Below are 12,500 nucleotides of genomic sequence, written 5' to 3' on the forward strand. Positions count from 1 at the left end.
TCGTTTTGTCTTTCTTTATCTATTTCAATATTTCTCTCTCTCTCTCTCTCTCTCTCTCTCTCTCTCTCTCTCTCTCTCTCTCTCTCTCTCTCTCTCTCTCTCTCTCTCTCTCTCTCTAGCTCTCTCTCTCTCTCTCTCTCTCTCTCTCTCTCTCTCTCTCTCTCTCTCTCTCTCTCTCTCTCATGTTTACATTGCTTATTCTGTTACCCTCGAAAAATAAAGTTCAATTCAATTCAAATTCTCTCTCTCTCTCTCTCTCTCTTTCATGTACGTATCTAGTTATCTATTCATCCATCCATCCGTCCAAGCATGCATCCATTAATCTTATTATATCTGCCAGCAATTACTTACCCAGGGCGCAGTAAGCATCGTTTCACGAGACTACGCTTTGGTGATGATGATGATGATGATGATGATGATGATCATGATCAGGATCAGGATCATGACGACGACGATGGTGATGACAACGACGACGACGACGATGGTGATGATGATGATGAAAATGATGATGATGATGAGATGACGATGGTGATGATGATGATGAAAATGATGATGATGATGAGATGACGACAACAATGACGATTACATATTCTTGAACGCTGTATTTCATTTCAGAATCCAAGTTCAACGTGCTCCCGAACCTACAGTACAATGGCAAGACCTATGGTCAGAGTATGGCCATCGCCCAGTTCTTGGCCAGAGAGTTCGGTAAGTCCACTTTTTTCAATACCGGTCTTCGTGGAAAATAGCTTCTACTGTTGATGTAAATGAAAAGAGCTAATCACTGCTAGTTTTGTACATAAAAAGAGAAAAACGAAGAAAACAAGACACGAAGAAAGAAAGAAAACAAGTCGCGTAAGGCGAAAATACAATATTTAGTCAAGTAGCTGTCGAACTCACAGAATGAAACTGAACGCAATGCAACGCAGCAAGACCGTATACTCGTGGTCCACCGCTCACGGCATAGGCAGTGAAATTGACAAGAAGAGCGGGGTAGTGGTTACGCTATGCTGCATAGCACGCTTTTCTGTACCTCTCTTCGTTTTAACTTTCTGAGCGTGTTTTTAATCCAAACATATCATATCTATATATTTTTGGAATCAGGAACCGACAAGGAATAAGATGAAAGTGTTTTTAAATTGATTTCGAAAAAAAAAAATTTGATAATAATTTTTATATATTTAATTTTCAGAGCTTGTTTTTAATCCGAATATAACATATTTATATGTTTTTGGAATCAGCAAATGATGGAGAATAAGATAAACGTAAATTTGGATCGTTTTATAAATTTTTATTTTTTTTTACAATTTTCAGATTTTTAATGACCAAAGTCATTAATTAATTTTTAAGCCACCAAGCTGAAATGCAATACCGAAGTCCGGGCTTCGTCGAAGATTACTTGACCAAAATTTCAACCAATTTGGTTGAAAAATGAGGGCGTGACAGTGCCGCCTCAACTTTCACGAAAAGCCGGATATGACGTCATCAAAGACATTTATCAAAAAAATGAAAAAAACGTTCGGGGATTTCATACCCAGGAACTCTCATGTCAAATTTCATAAAGATCGGTCCAGTAGTTTAGTCTGAATCGCTCTACACACACACACACACACACACACACAGACACACGCACATACACCACGACCCTCGTTTCGATTCCCCCTCGATGTTAAAATATTTAGTCAAAACTTGACTAAATATAAAAAGAAAGAACAAAAACAAATACATAAACACACAAACAAACTAGCAAAGACCAATTTAATGAATAAACTCATTTAAAAAAAACTGAAGTAAATAAGGAACAACATTTCACACACTCGAACCTCTGCAAATGTAGTCGTACACAAAGGCTTGGACAAAGACAGACAGACTGACCGAGAGACAGACACCCGTACACACACACACACACGCGCACAAGCACGCACGCAAACACGAACACACACACACACACACACACACACACACACACACACACACACACACACATACACACACACGTAGTTTAGCAGACGGACGCAGACACAAACGCATAATTCCTCACCCCCCCCCCCCCCCCCCCCTCAATCGCCTCTCTTTCTCGTTATACCCCTCTCTCTCTCCCTCCCTTTCTTTCTCTGACTCTTTCTGTCTGTGTCTGCCTGTCTGTCTCTATCTCTTTTTAAGCCGCCATTATATCATGTGGGGCCCATTGGATTTGGTCTGTCTGTTTCTTTGTTTGTTTGTTTGAGTAGGGCGGGCGGGTGGACGATGTCTTACAAAAAAGTCGGGTAAGACTTGTATCTCTGGGTCAATTAAGCTCAAATTTTGTGAAATTGCAAGGAATAGGGTTACACGGGTGTATGCAAACAATTACATTCCTAACGAAAGTCAAACGGAATATATTGGCTAAAACGCTTTTACAAACCGAACCAAGGGACGAAACCCGCTGGGAATTCCCGCACAACTGACATATTCCTATGTATTCCCGCACCCAGTTACTTCCCTTCGAGTCTTTGGCGTTTTTTTTTTATTGGTGTGTGTGTGGTTCCGTGGTACGGACTCGTGTTATTACTAGGACTTTGTTTCTCACTTCGACTCTATATATTCTATAAGAATCAGACAGTGTAAAAGTATTACCATCAACATACTCAGTTTGCTGAAAATAACTTTGATTTGAGTTATCTCTCTTTCATTTATTTTAATATTTTTTTAATTTACATTTTTTATATAAAAAAAAAATTCTGCACTCCTTTCTCGCTCTCTCTTTTGTTTTATTTTAATTTTTTGTAATTTTAAATGTTTAAAAATTATAATTTTTTTCTTTTTTTTATTTTTTTTTTTTTTATCAGTGTCAAAAGTTAGACACGGTCAACTGGTTTTGCTCTGAGTGAGTGCAGGTGACCTCGATTAGCTGACGGTGACACCACTCTGCCCACAGAGGGGCTGGGGAGGGGGGGGGAGACAGGGGGTGGGGGGGGGGGGGGGGGTAATGAAGAGGTGTACTCTTCCAAAGTTCAGTTGTCACGGCTTCGGGTAAGGAAAGCGGTGTTGTGTACAGGCGTCTCAGTGGTTAGTCGAGACTATCTAAAATAAGGTCTCGCCGACAGCTCTCTCTCTCTCTCTCTCTCTCTCTCTCTCTCTCTCTCTCTCTCTCTCTCTCTCTCTCTCTCTCTCTCTCTCTCTCTCCACCCTCTCTCTCTCTCTCTCTCTCTCTCTCTCTCTCTCTCTCCCTCAGTACTCCCTCTCTCTTTCTCTCGCTCTCTCTCAGTATGTGGTTTGAAACTGTTAAGCGTGACTTAAGGTCGCGGATAAGGTCACAGGTCAACTGTTTGTGCAGAGACGGTATTCATATCCTACCCCCGTGTCACCACGGGCGGCTTGTTGCCCGTTAAGGTCAATGCTTGTTTTCCCTACTCCCCCCCTCCCCCCACCCCCCTCCCTGCACTCACATTGCGGAAGCCATGAAGCTGACGTCACCAACCAACGAATAAACCCTCCACCCACCCACCAAACAAATCCACCACCCACTTACTGACCCACTTGAATGGTGTGATGTGCAGGCATGTACGGCAAGGACAACGAGGAAGCTCTGAGGGTGGACGAAGCTGTTCACATTCTCACCGACGTCAGGACAACCATGATGAAAATTATGTTCGAGAAAGATGCTGCCAAGAAGGTAAGCTGTCAATTCTTGCAATAGAGAGAGAGAAAGATGCTGCCAAGAAGGTAAGCTGTCAATTCTTGCAAGAGAGAGAGAGAGAAAGATGCTGCCAAGAAGGTAAGTTGTCAATTCTTGCAAGAGAGAGAGAGAGAAAGATGCTGCCAAGAAGGTAAGCTGTCAATTCTTGCAAGAGAGAGAGAGAGAAAGACGCTGCCAAGAAGGTAAGCTGTCAATTCTTGCAAGAGAGAGAGAGAAAGATACTGCCAAGAAGGTAAGCTGTCAATTCTTGCAAGAGAGAGAGAGAAAGATGCTGCCAAGAAGGTAAGCTGTCAATTCTTGCAAGAGTGAGAGAGAAAGATGCTGCCAAGAAGGTAAGCTGTCAATTCTTGCAAGAGAGAGAGAGAGAGAGAAAGATGCTGCCAAGAAGGTAAGCTGTCAATTCTTGCAAGAGAGAGAAAGAAAGACGCTGCCAAGAAGGTAAGCTGTCAATTCTTGCAAGAGAGAGAGAGAAAGATGCTGCCAAGAAGGTAAGCTGTCAATTCTTGCAAGAGAGAGAGAGAAAGATGCTGCCAAGAAGGTAAGCTGTCAATTCTTGCAAGAGAGAGAGATGCTGCCAAGAAGGTAAGCTGTCAATTCTTGCAAGAGAGAGAGAGAGAGAGAGAGAGAGAGAGAGAGAGAGAGAGAGAGAGATGCTGCCAAGAAGGTAAGCTGTCAATTCTTGCAAGAGAGAGAGAGAGAAAGATGCTGCCAAGAAGGTAAGCTGTCAATTCTTGCAATAGAGAGAGAGAGAGAGAGAGAGAGAGAGAGCGAGAGAGAGAGAGAGAGAGAGAGAGAGAGAGAGAGAGAGAGAGAGAGAGAGAGATGATGATGGAACTTTATTTTTCAAGGATAGAGGTTTAAGGCGACGCCTTTTCTTACAACCGGTCCTTACTTCTAATACAAATATCTAATAAATGATAAACAAGTAAAGCAACATGACAAATAAACAAAGTAAACGAACGAACCAGCAAACAATCGACAAGTAAGCAAACAAGCAAATAAACATAAACAATAAAATGGCAAAGTAAGCAACATACAAATCGAAAGCGAAACATGCAACATGTTAACACATGGAAAGTGATCGACGGTAAAATTCACACGATACCAACGTTTACACTAATGCTAATAATGATTATATGGTGTAAATGATAATGATGATGATGATGATGATGATGATGATGATGATGATGATGATGATGATGATGATGATGATGATGATGATGATGAAGTGATGATGGAAAATCGCAACATAAATTCCACATAATACATATAATAAAGAACACAATTTATTTGTGTAATTCATAAAGCTTTGCCAATTGTTGACAGCTACTTGCACGTGTTAAGACTAGTATAGCCATCTAGGTAGACATAAAATGATTATGCAGAGCTTGTTTAAAACTCTTTAGTGAGGTTAATGATCTTATTACAGACGGAATGGAGTTCCACACCATAGCGCCAGAGAAGGCTTGACTAGTTTTGAACAAATCAATCCTGGGTATTGGTGGTAGAAAATTGATAGACCCGTACCTTTCGGTGACTCTGTGAAATAGGTCCTGAATATAGATGGGCACTTCGCCATGATATACTTTATACATCATTACAGTCTTATTAAACTGTAACTGTTTAACTAGCGGCAGGTAGTTTAGATTCTTTAACTTCAAATCAGCTGATAATTGTGGACCATTTACCATGATTTTAGCTGCCCGACGATGTAGAGAGTTTAATTTTTTCATGTGAATATCAGAGACGCCATCCCAAAGAGTTGATGCGTAATTAATATGGGATAAGATGTGGGCATGATAAAATAGTTTTAGTGTTGCGATATCGACATATTGCTTTAACTTTGATAGCAGAAACAAATTCTTGGATACTTTTTGACAAATATAATGTACATGAGATTGCCATTTTAATTCTTGATCGACTATCACACCCAAAACACGATGTTCCGTTACCTGCTGAACAGGTTGTGATTCCAGAGAAAGATTTAACTTAAGAGGTCGTGACTGGTGTTTTTGTCTTGTTGTAATAATCATGCTTTTTGTCTTTCCTGGGTGCACTATCATACAATTCTGGTTACACCAACTATTGACTTCATTCAGACTAGACTGTAAGGAAATTTCAATTTCTTGAACAGTCCTACAGCTTGTGTGAAGCGTCGAATCATCTGCAAAAAATTCCGTTTTAACTTTGGAATTAGATATATGAAGGGGGAGGTCATTAATGAATACACAAAACAAGATAGGCCCTAAAACTGACCCCTGGGGGGAGAGAGAGAGAGAGAGAGAGAGAGAGAGAGAGAGAGAGAGAGAGAGAGAGAGAGAGAGAGAGAGAGAGAGAGAGAGACAAAGAAAGACGCTGCCAAGAAGGTAAGCTGTCAATTCTTGCAAGAGAGAGAGAGAAAGATGCTGCCAAGAAGGTAAGCTGTCAATTCTTGCAAGAGAGAGAGAGAGAGAAAGATGCTGCCAAGAAGGAAAGCTGTCAATTCTTGCAAGAGAGAGAGAGAAAGATGCTGCCAAGAAGGTAAGCTGTCAATTCTTGCAAGAGAGAGAGAGAGAGATGCTGCCAAGAAGGTAAGCTGTCAATTCTTGCAAGAGAGAGAGAGAGAGAGAGAGAGAGAGAGAGAGAGAGAGAGAGAGAGAGAGAGAGAGAGAGAGAGAGAGATGCTGCCAAGAAGGTAAGCTGTCAATTCTTGCAAGAGAGAGAGAGAGAAAGATGCTGCCAAGAAGGTAAGCTGTCAATTCTTGCAAGAGAGAGAGAGTAAGATGCTGCCAAGAAGGTAAGCTGTCAATTCTTGCACGAGAGAGAGAGAGAAAGATGCTGCCAAGAAGGTAAGCTGTCAATTCTTGAAAGAGAGAGAGAGAGAGAAAGATGCTGCCAAGAAGGTAAGCTGTCAATTCTTGCAAGAGAGCTAGAGAGAAAGAAAGAGATTTTGTTGGAGAAAATACATCGAAATAAGTTATTGCAGACAACTCAGACAAGCAAACAAAATGGAGAGAGAGAGAGAGAGAGAGAGAGAGAGAGAGAGAGAGAGAGAGAGAGAGAGAGAGAGAGAGATGCTGCCAAGAAGGTAAGCTGTCAATTCTTGCAAGAGAGAGAGAGAGAAAGATGCTGCCAAGAAGGTAAGCTGTCAATTCTTGCAAGAGAGAGAGAGAGAAAGATGCTGCCAAGAAGGTAAGCTGTCAATTCTTGCAAGAGAGAGAGAGTAAGATGCTGCCAAGAAGGTAAGCTGTCAATTCTTGCAAGAGAGAGAGAGAGAGAGAGAGAAAGATGCTGCCAAGAAGGTAAGCTGTCAATTCTTGAAAGAGAGAGAGAGAGAGAAAGATGCTGCCAAGAAGGTAAGCTGTCAATTCTTGCAAGAGAGCTAGAGAGAAAGAAAGAGATTTTGTTGGAGAAAATACATCGAAATAAGTTATTGCAGACAACTCAGACAAGCAAACAAAATGGAGAGAGAGAGAGAGAGAGAGAGAGAGAGAGAGAGAGAGAGGAGGGGGAGAAAGAGAGCGTGTCTGTCGGTATGTGTGTGTGTGTGTGTGTGTGTGTGTGTGTGTGTGTGTGTGTGTGTGTGTATGTGTGTGAGTGTGTGCGTGTGTGTGTGTATTTATGTGTGTATGTATGTGTGTGTGTGTGTGTGTGTGTGTGTGTGTGTGTGTGTGTGTGGTGTGTGTGTGTGTTAATGAGAGAGAGAGAGTGAGGAAAGAGAGAGAGAGAGAAGAAAAAGTGAGATTGAGAATCAGGAGAAACGAATAAACAACAACTGTTAAACCAAAACTTATTAGAAGAACAAGAAAGACAAATGAAGAACAAAAAGACAGGAAGAAACAGGGAAACAGACGAACAAATAAACAAATAAAACGTTTCTTAATACCTTTTTCCAGAGCTAGTTTTCTCTTTTAAATATACTTTTGTTTCCTGCCAAATACATGTGTCATGTCTTGTATTTTCAGGAGGAATTAGTAACGGGTGCCAAGGAATCCATTCCCAAAGCGCTGAAGTTTTTGGACGAGCTCGCAGTAGCCAATGGGAAGAAAGGGTTCATCGCTGGCTCAAAGGTAGATCTATATCTATATACGGCTTGTCTGTGTCTGTCTGTCTGTCTGTCGGTCGGTCACTTCGCGATGCACGGCCAAAGTTCTCGATGGATCTGCTTCAAATTTGGTGGGCATATTCAGGTAGACCCAAAACACAATCTGGTCGATGAAAATTTTCAACACGTGCTCTCAGCGCGCAGCGCTGAACCGATTTTCGTTTTTCTGTACATCCATTCCCAGTAACTCTTCCTTATCTTCTCCAGTGTTTTGCGCGTTTATCTCCCTTCCTTCGTACCCGGCGAAGCCGGGTATTCGGCTCTACTTCTTCCCGGCGAAGCCGGGTACCCGGCGAAGCGGGTATTCATCTAGTACATAATATTCACAACCATAATTGTTTTGATTTTTGACGATTCATCCGAAAGATTTTAGCACGTATTGAATGAATGTAAAAGCAGAAAAACGACGAACAAACGTAGATGTTTTCTAAAGTAAATAAAAATCATAACCGTTTTTCCCCCTTATTTTTGTGTGTGCTGAAGATCAAATGTTGCAGCACAAAAACATGATAATATAAATACCCAAATACAACTGGATGATGTGATGATAATGTGTATGGCAATAGTAATGGTAAGTAAAGGCATACACAAAATAGAAGAAATAGATGAAGAAGAAGAAGAAAAAGAAGAACAAGAAGAAGAAGAAGAAGACGAACAACCACGACAACAACAACAACAAACAACAACAACAACAACAACAAACAACAACAACAACAACAACAGCAAACAACGACAACGAACAACAAACAACAAACAACAACAACAACAATGTTAATAGTTTTCCGGATTTTCATTCACTATTTTATATACTTTCTGACGACATCCTTGAAGCTGGTAAGAACCACACGGACAAATACGATTCCTATCCGGACATGAATGTATTGATATTAATTTCTTATTTAATTAAATGAAATTAATTTCTTATAATTGTTTTGCAGCTATCCATTGCTGACCTGTTGCTCCTCGACTCGTTGGACACCGCCAAGAAAGTCATACCGGAGATATCTCTAAATGGCTTACCGGAACTGCAGAAGGTCATGCGTAGCGTAGAGGCGACACCTTCCATCAAGAGCTACTTGGCGAAGAGACCCGTGACAGATATGTAATAAGAAGAGTCAAGACTAAAGACGCAAAATGTGTCGATCCTTATAAATACAAGGACAATTGTCGCGCAGTGTCGGGCGGTTACAGACATAAAATACTTCACATTTACTTAGATTTAAGAATTGCACTAAAAGACCAACAACACTAAAAACATATCACATTTACTAAGAATTGAGAGTTGCACTAAAAGATCTGAAATTCATAAGCAGGCACTCACGACACACACACACACACACACACACACACACACACACACACACACACACACACACACACACACACACACACTCTCTCTCTCTTTCTCTCTCTCTCTCTCTCTCTCTCTCTCTCTCTCTCTCTCTCTCTCTCTCTCTCTCTCTCTCTCTCTCTCCATTTTGTTTACCTGTCTCAGTTGCTTGCAATAAGTTATTTCGATGTATTTTCTCCAAAAAAATTTAAGTCTTTAGCTGGGCATTTACATGTGGGTTTTTTCTCTACCTAAATCATTTGTGGATGTTTTTAGTGTCTTTAACTCAATTTGGTCTTGATAAGAACTGAGTAAGTGTTTCATTTTGTTTACCTGTCTCAGTTGCTTGCGGGAAGGTGTTTCGATGTATTTTCTCGAACCAAATTTAAGTCTGAATTAAGCTGGGCATTGATATGTTAACTTTTGTGCCTCTTATATCTTGTAGATGTTGTGTTGTCTTAAGTTCATTACAGCAATGTGTGCTTTGTTTTGGTTTGAAAAAGCAGGGTAAACCGGCAGCAATGTTAATGTTTTGTTCACCTTCTTGTTATTTGATGGTTTGTGTGAATGTTTGCAAAGCCCGTCAATGTTTGGTGCTGAGTATTTCTCTGCTTGCTTGTTTGGGTGTCTTAAGCTCATTGCCGTTTTTTGCGAATTTGAAAACTACTGAATAAAAAGGTATTAGTGTCATTTTTGCTATGTCTTGTGTTTTTGTCTGAAGCAAGACTCGATGCATTTTTTGTCACACACACTCACATACACAGACACAGACACACACACACACACACACACACACACACACACACTCACACACACGTACACACACACACACTCACACACACGTACACACACAGAAACACACACACACAGAAACACACACACACACACACACACACACACATACGGACGCACGAACACACACACACATACACAGAGACAGACAGACAGAGACACAGACTTTTTGAATGCATTTGCTCACGTTTGCCACCTTCTAGACCCGACCCAAAACACACCAACAATATTATTAAGCACATTTTTTTTCTCAGTTTGTGGTGTTTCATTTCTATGTTATGTCGATATCACCGGTAATCCTTTTTCACAAAAGTGCAAATGTCCAAATGAAAAATAACAACATCATCAACAATCAGAACACCGCTGACAACAACAACAATACGATAAAACCACGAAAAAAACCAAAGCAATGAACATCACTATCTTCATCATCATCATCATCATCATCATCATCATCATCATCATCGTCGCCTTTTGACATCAAGGTTATGAACTTAATGCAGAGATTCTTCACTGCTTTGTGCGATGCAAAATGATTTGCTAGACTAAGACCTACAACCCACACCTACCTGACACCTACACCCATGTCAGAGAAGGGTAGCTTCCCTTTGGTCGCTTAGCATATCATGTTTTTTTCTAAGATAACAAAAAATCTTTTTCTAAAAACTATTTAGGCACGTGTGTGTGTGAGTGTGTGTGTGTGTGTGTGTGTGTAGGTGTGTGTGTGTGTGTGTGTTTGTTTGTCTGTCAGTCTGTCTGTCAATCTGTCTTGTCTGTCTGAATCTGAAGTTTAAAAAAAAAACCACATCATCGGTCTGGACACGGTTATTAAAAAATATATATATTTTTTGATTTTTTTTCCGTTTACGCATCAGACGTCAGTCACCCGTTGGACTTTTAAATTACCACCACTGTCCGGAACAGAGGCCTATTGATTTTTAAAACGAACGATTGATTTTACGCCGGTATCTCAGTCAGCTGACATCTCACTTCCGTGTCTGGTATTGGTTTTTTTTTTGTTTAGTATTTTTACAAGGGGGGGGGGGATGTTAACAATATCACAATATAACCGTATACAACAATACAACTGTATGAAAATATGCAGCTACAACAATAGCCTATACCGGCACGGTTGGCCTAGTGGTAAGGCGTCCGCCCAGTGAGCGGGAGGTCGTGGGTTCGAACCCCGGCCGGGTCATACCTAAGACTTTAAAAATTGGCAATCTAGTGGCTGCTCCGCCTGGTGTCTGGCATTATGGGGTTAATGCTAGGACTGGTTGGTCCGGTGTCAGAATAATGTAACTGGGTGAGACATGAAGCCTGTGCTGCGACTTCTGTCTTGTGTGTGGCGCACGTTATATGTCAAAGCAGCACCGCCCTGATATGGCCCTTCGTGGTCGGCTGGGCGTTAAGCAAACAAACAAACAAACAAACAATAGCCTATACTCCTTTAGTCACGAAACGGGCGCAGTGGCGTGGTGGTAAGACGTCGGCCTTCTAATCGGGAGGTCGTGAGTTCGAATCCCGGTCGCTGCCGCCTGGTGGGTTAAGAGTGGAGATTTTTCCGATCTCCCAGGTCAACTTATGTGCAGACCTGCTAGTGACTTAACCCCCTTCGTGTGTACACGCAAGCACAAGACCAAGTGCGCACAGAAAAGATCCTGTAATCCATGTCGGAGTTCGGTGGGTTATGGAAACACGAAAATACCCAGCATGCCTACTCAACGAAAGCGGAGTGAAGCTGACTATGCTCTCAGAGTATAGTGTGGGGAACCCAAATGGGCAAACGAGCTCACACATAACCAGACAATTCTGGAACGCTGAAGAAGAAGAAGAAGAAGAAGTCAGGAAAACGCACTGAGAAACGACGTTGTGCCTTGTCATGTGGGGCAATTGCCTTACCTTTTCAGTAATGGTGGAAAATACGGACTGGTTTTTAAAATGACGGATTTATTTCATGTCGATGCGCATATGCCTCGATCTCAACGGATAAAGCTAGTGCTTTCTCCATATCCCGCGGACAATGGTCTTCGACTTTCATTAGCGGGTTTTTTTTTAATTTGTGAGAAAAAAAAGTAAAATCTAAACAAAGTGTGCACGAGTATTCTGAAGACTATACAACAAAAATAAACAATGAACTCCATTCATTCCGTCATGATCGACAATTACTGTTTTTACATTTCCTTCGGGGCAGGGAAATAGCACAGTCGGTAGCGGCGCTGGTTTCAAAACCAGTTGTGAGCCATCGGCGTGGGTTCGACCCTCACATTCGGCGAAGGATTTATTTTCCAGGGTCAACTTTGTGCAGAATCTCTTCGGTGTCCGAACACCCCCGTGTGCACGAAAAAGAACCCAAGTCCGCAGCAAAAGTCTCAGGGCTTGGAAACACGAATACACGCATGCAGGTAATTGTTTTTAAACAAATGGGTAGTGTCGCACTGTATGGCAGCTCGCTTTCCCCAGTCAGAAAGCAACCCGAATTTCCATGAGGTTAACCAGACAGAACATCTTATCTTATCTAATCTTATCTAATCATTCATTTTCACTATTCTCTTCAGTTTTCTTTGCCTCTTGAGCATCCCACTTGCTGAAGAGGTTGTACAGGATGACAGCAG

The 12,500-nt window shown here is 41.4% G+C and overlaps 2 protein-coding genes across 2 annotated transcripts in view; one reads left to right on the forward strand and one right to left on the reverse strand.

Annotated features, from left to right (window-relative positions):
• The window catches only part of LOC138978613 (glutathione S-transferase-like), a 10,848-nt gene extending 1,065 nt beyond the window's left edge, over positions 1 to 9,783 (forward strand). Inside the window, exons 2-5 of the mRNA XM_070351375.1 lie at positions 616 to 708; positions 3,540 to 3,655; positions 7,624 to 7,728; positions 8,702 to 9,783. Of these exons, the coding sequence (XP_070207476.1) occupies positions 616 to 708; positions 3,540 to 3,655; positions 7,624 to 7,728; positions 8,702 to 8,869 (482 nt within the window). The 3' untranslated portion in view covers positions 8,870 to 9,783. The remainder of the gene's footprint in view (positions 1 to 615; positions 709 to 3,539; positions 3,656 to 7,623; positions 7,729 to 8,701) is intronic.
• Positions 9,784 to 11,133: 1,350 nt separating this feature from the next.
• Positions 11,134 to 12,500, reverse strand: part of LOC138978614 (crt homolog 3-like) — an 8,552-nt gene continuing 7,185 nt past the window's right edge. The window contains exon 5 of the mRNA XM_070351376.1: positions 11,134 to 12,500. This exon is cut by the window's right edge and continues 322 nt beyond it. Within this exon, the coding sequence (XP_070207477.1) occupies positions 12,418 to 12,500 (83 nt within the window). The 3' untranslated portion in view covers positions 11,134 to 12,417.

Source organism: Littorina saxatilis, linkage group LG10 (genome assembly GCF_037325665.1).
Source record: "Littorina saxatilis isolate snail1 linkage group LG10, US_GU_Lsax_2.0, whole genome shotgun sequence".
NCBI classification, from domain to species: Eukaryota; Metazoa; Mollusca; class Gastropoda; order Littorinimorpha; family Littorinidae; genus Littorina; species Littorina saxatilis.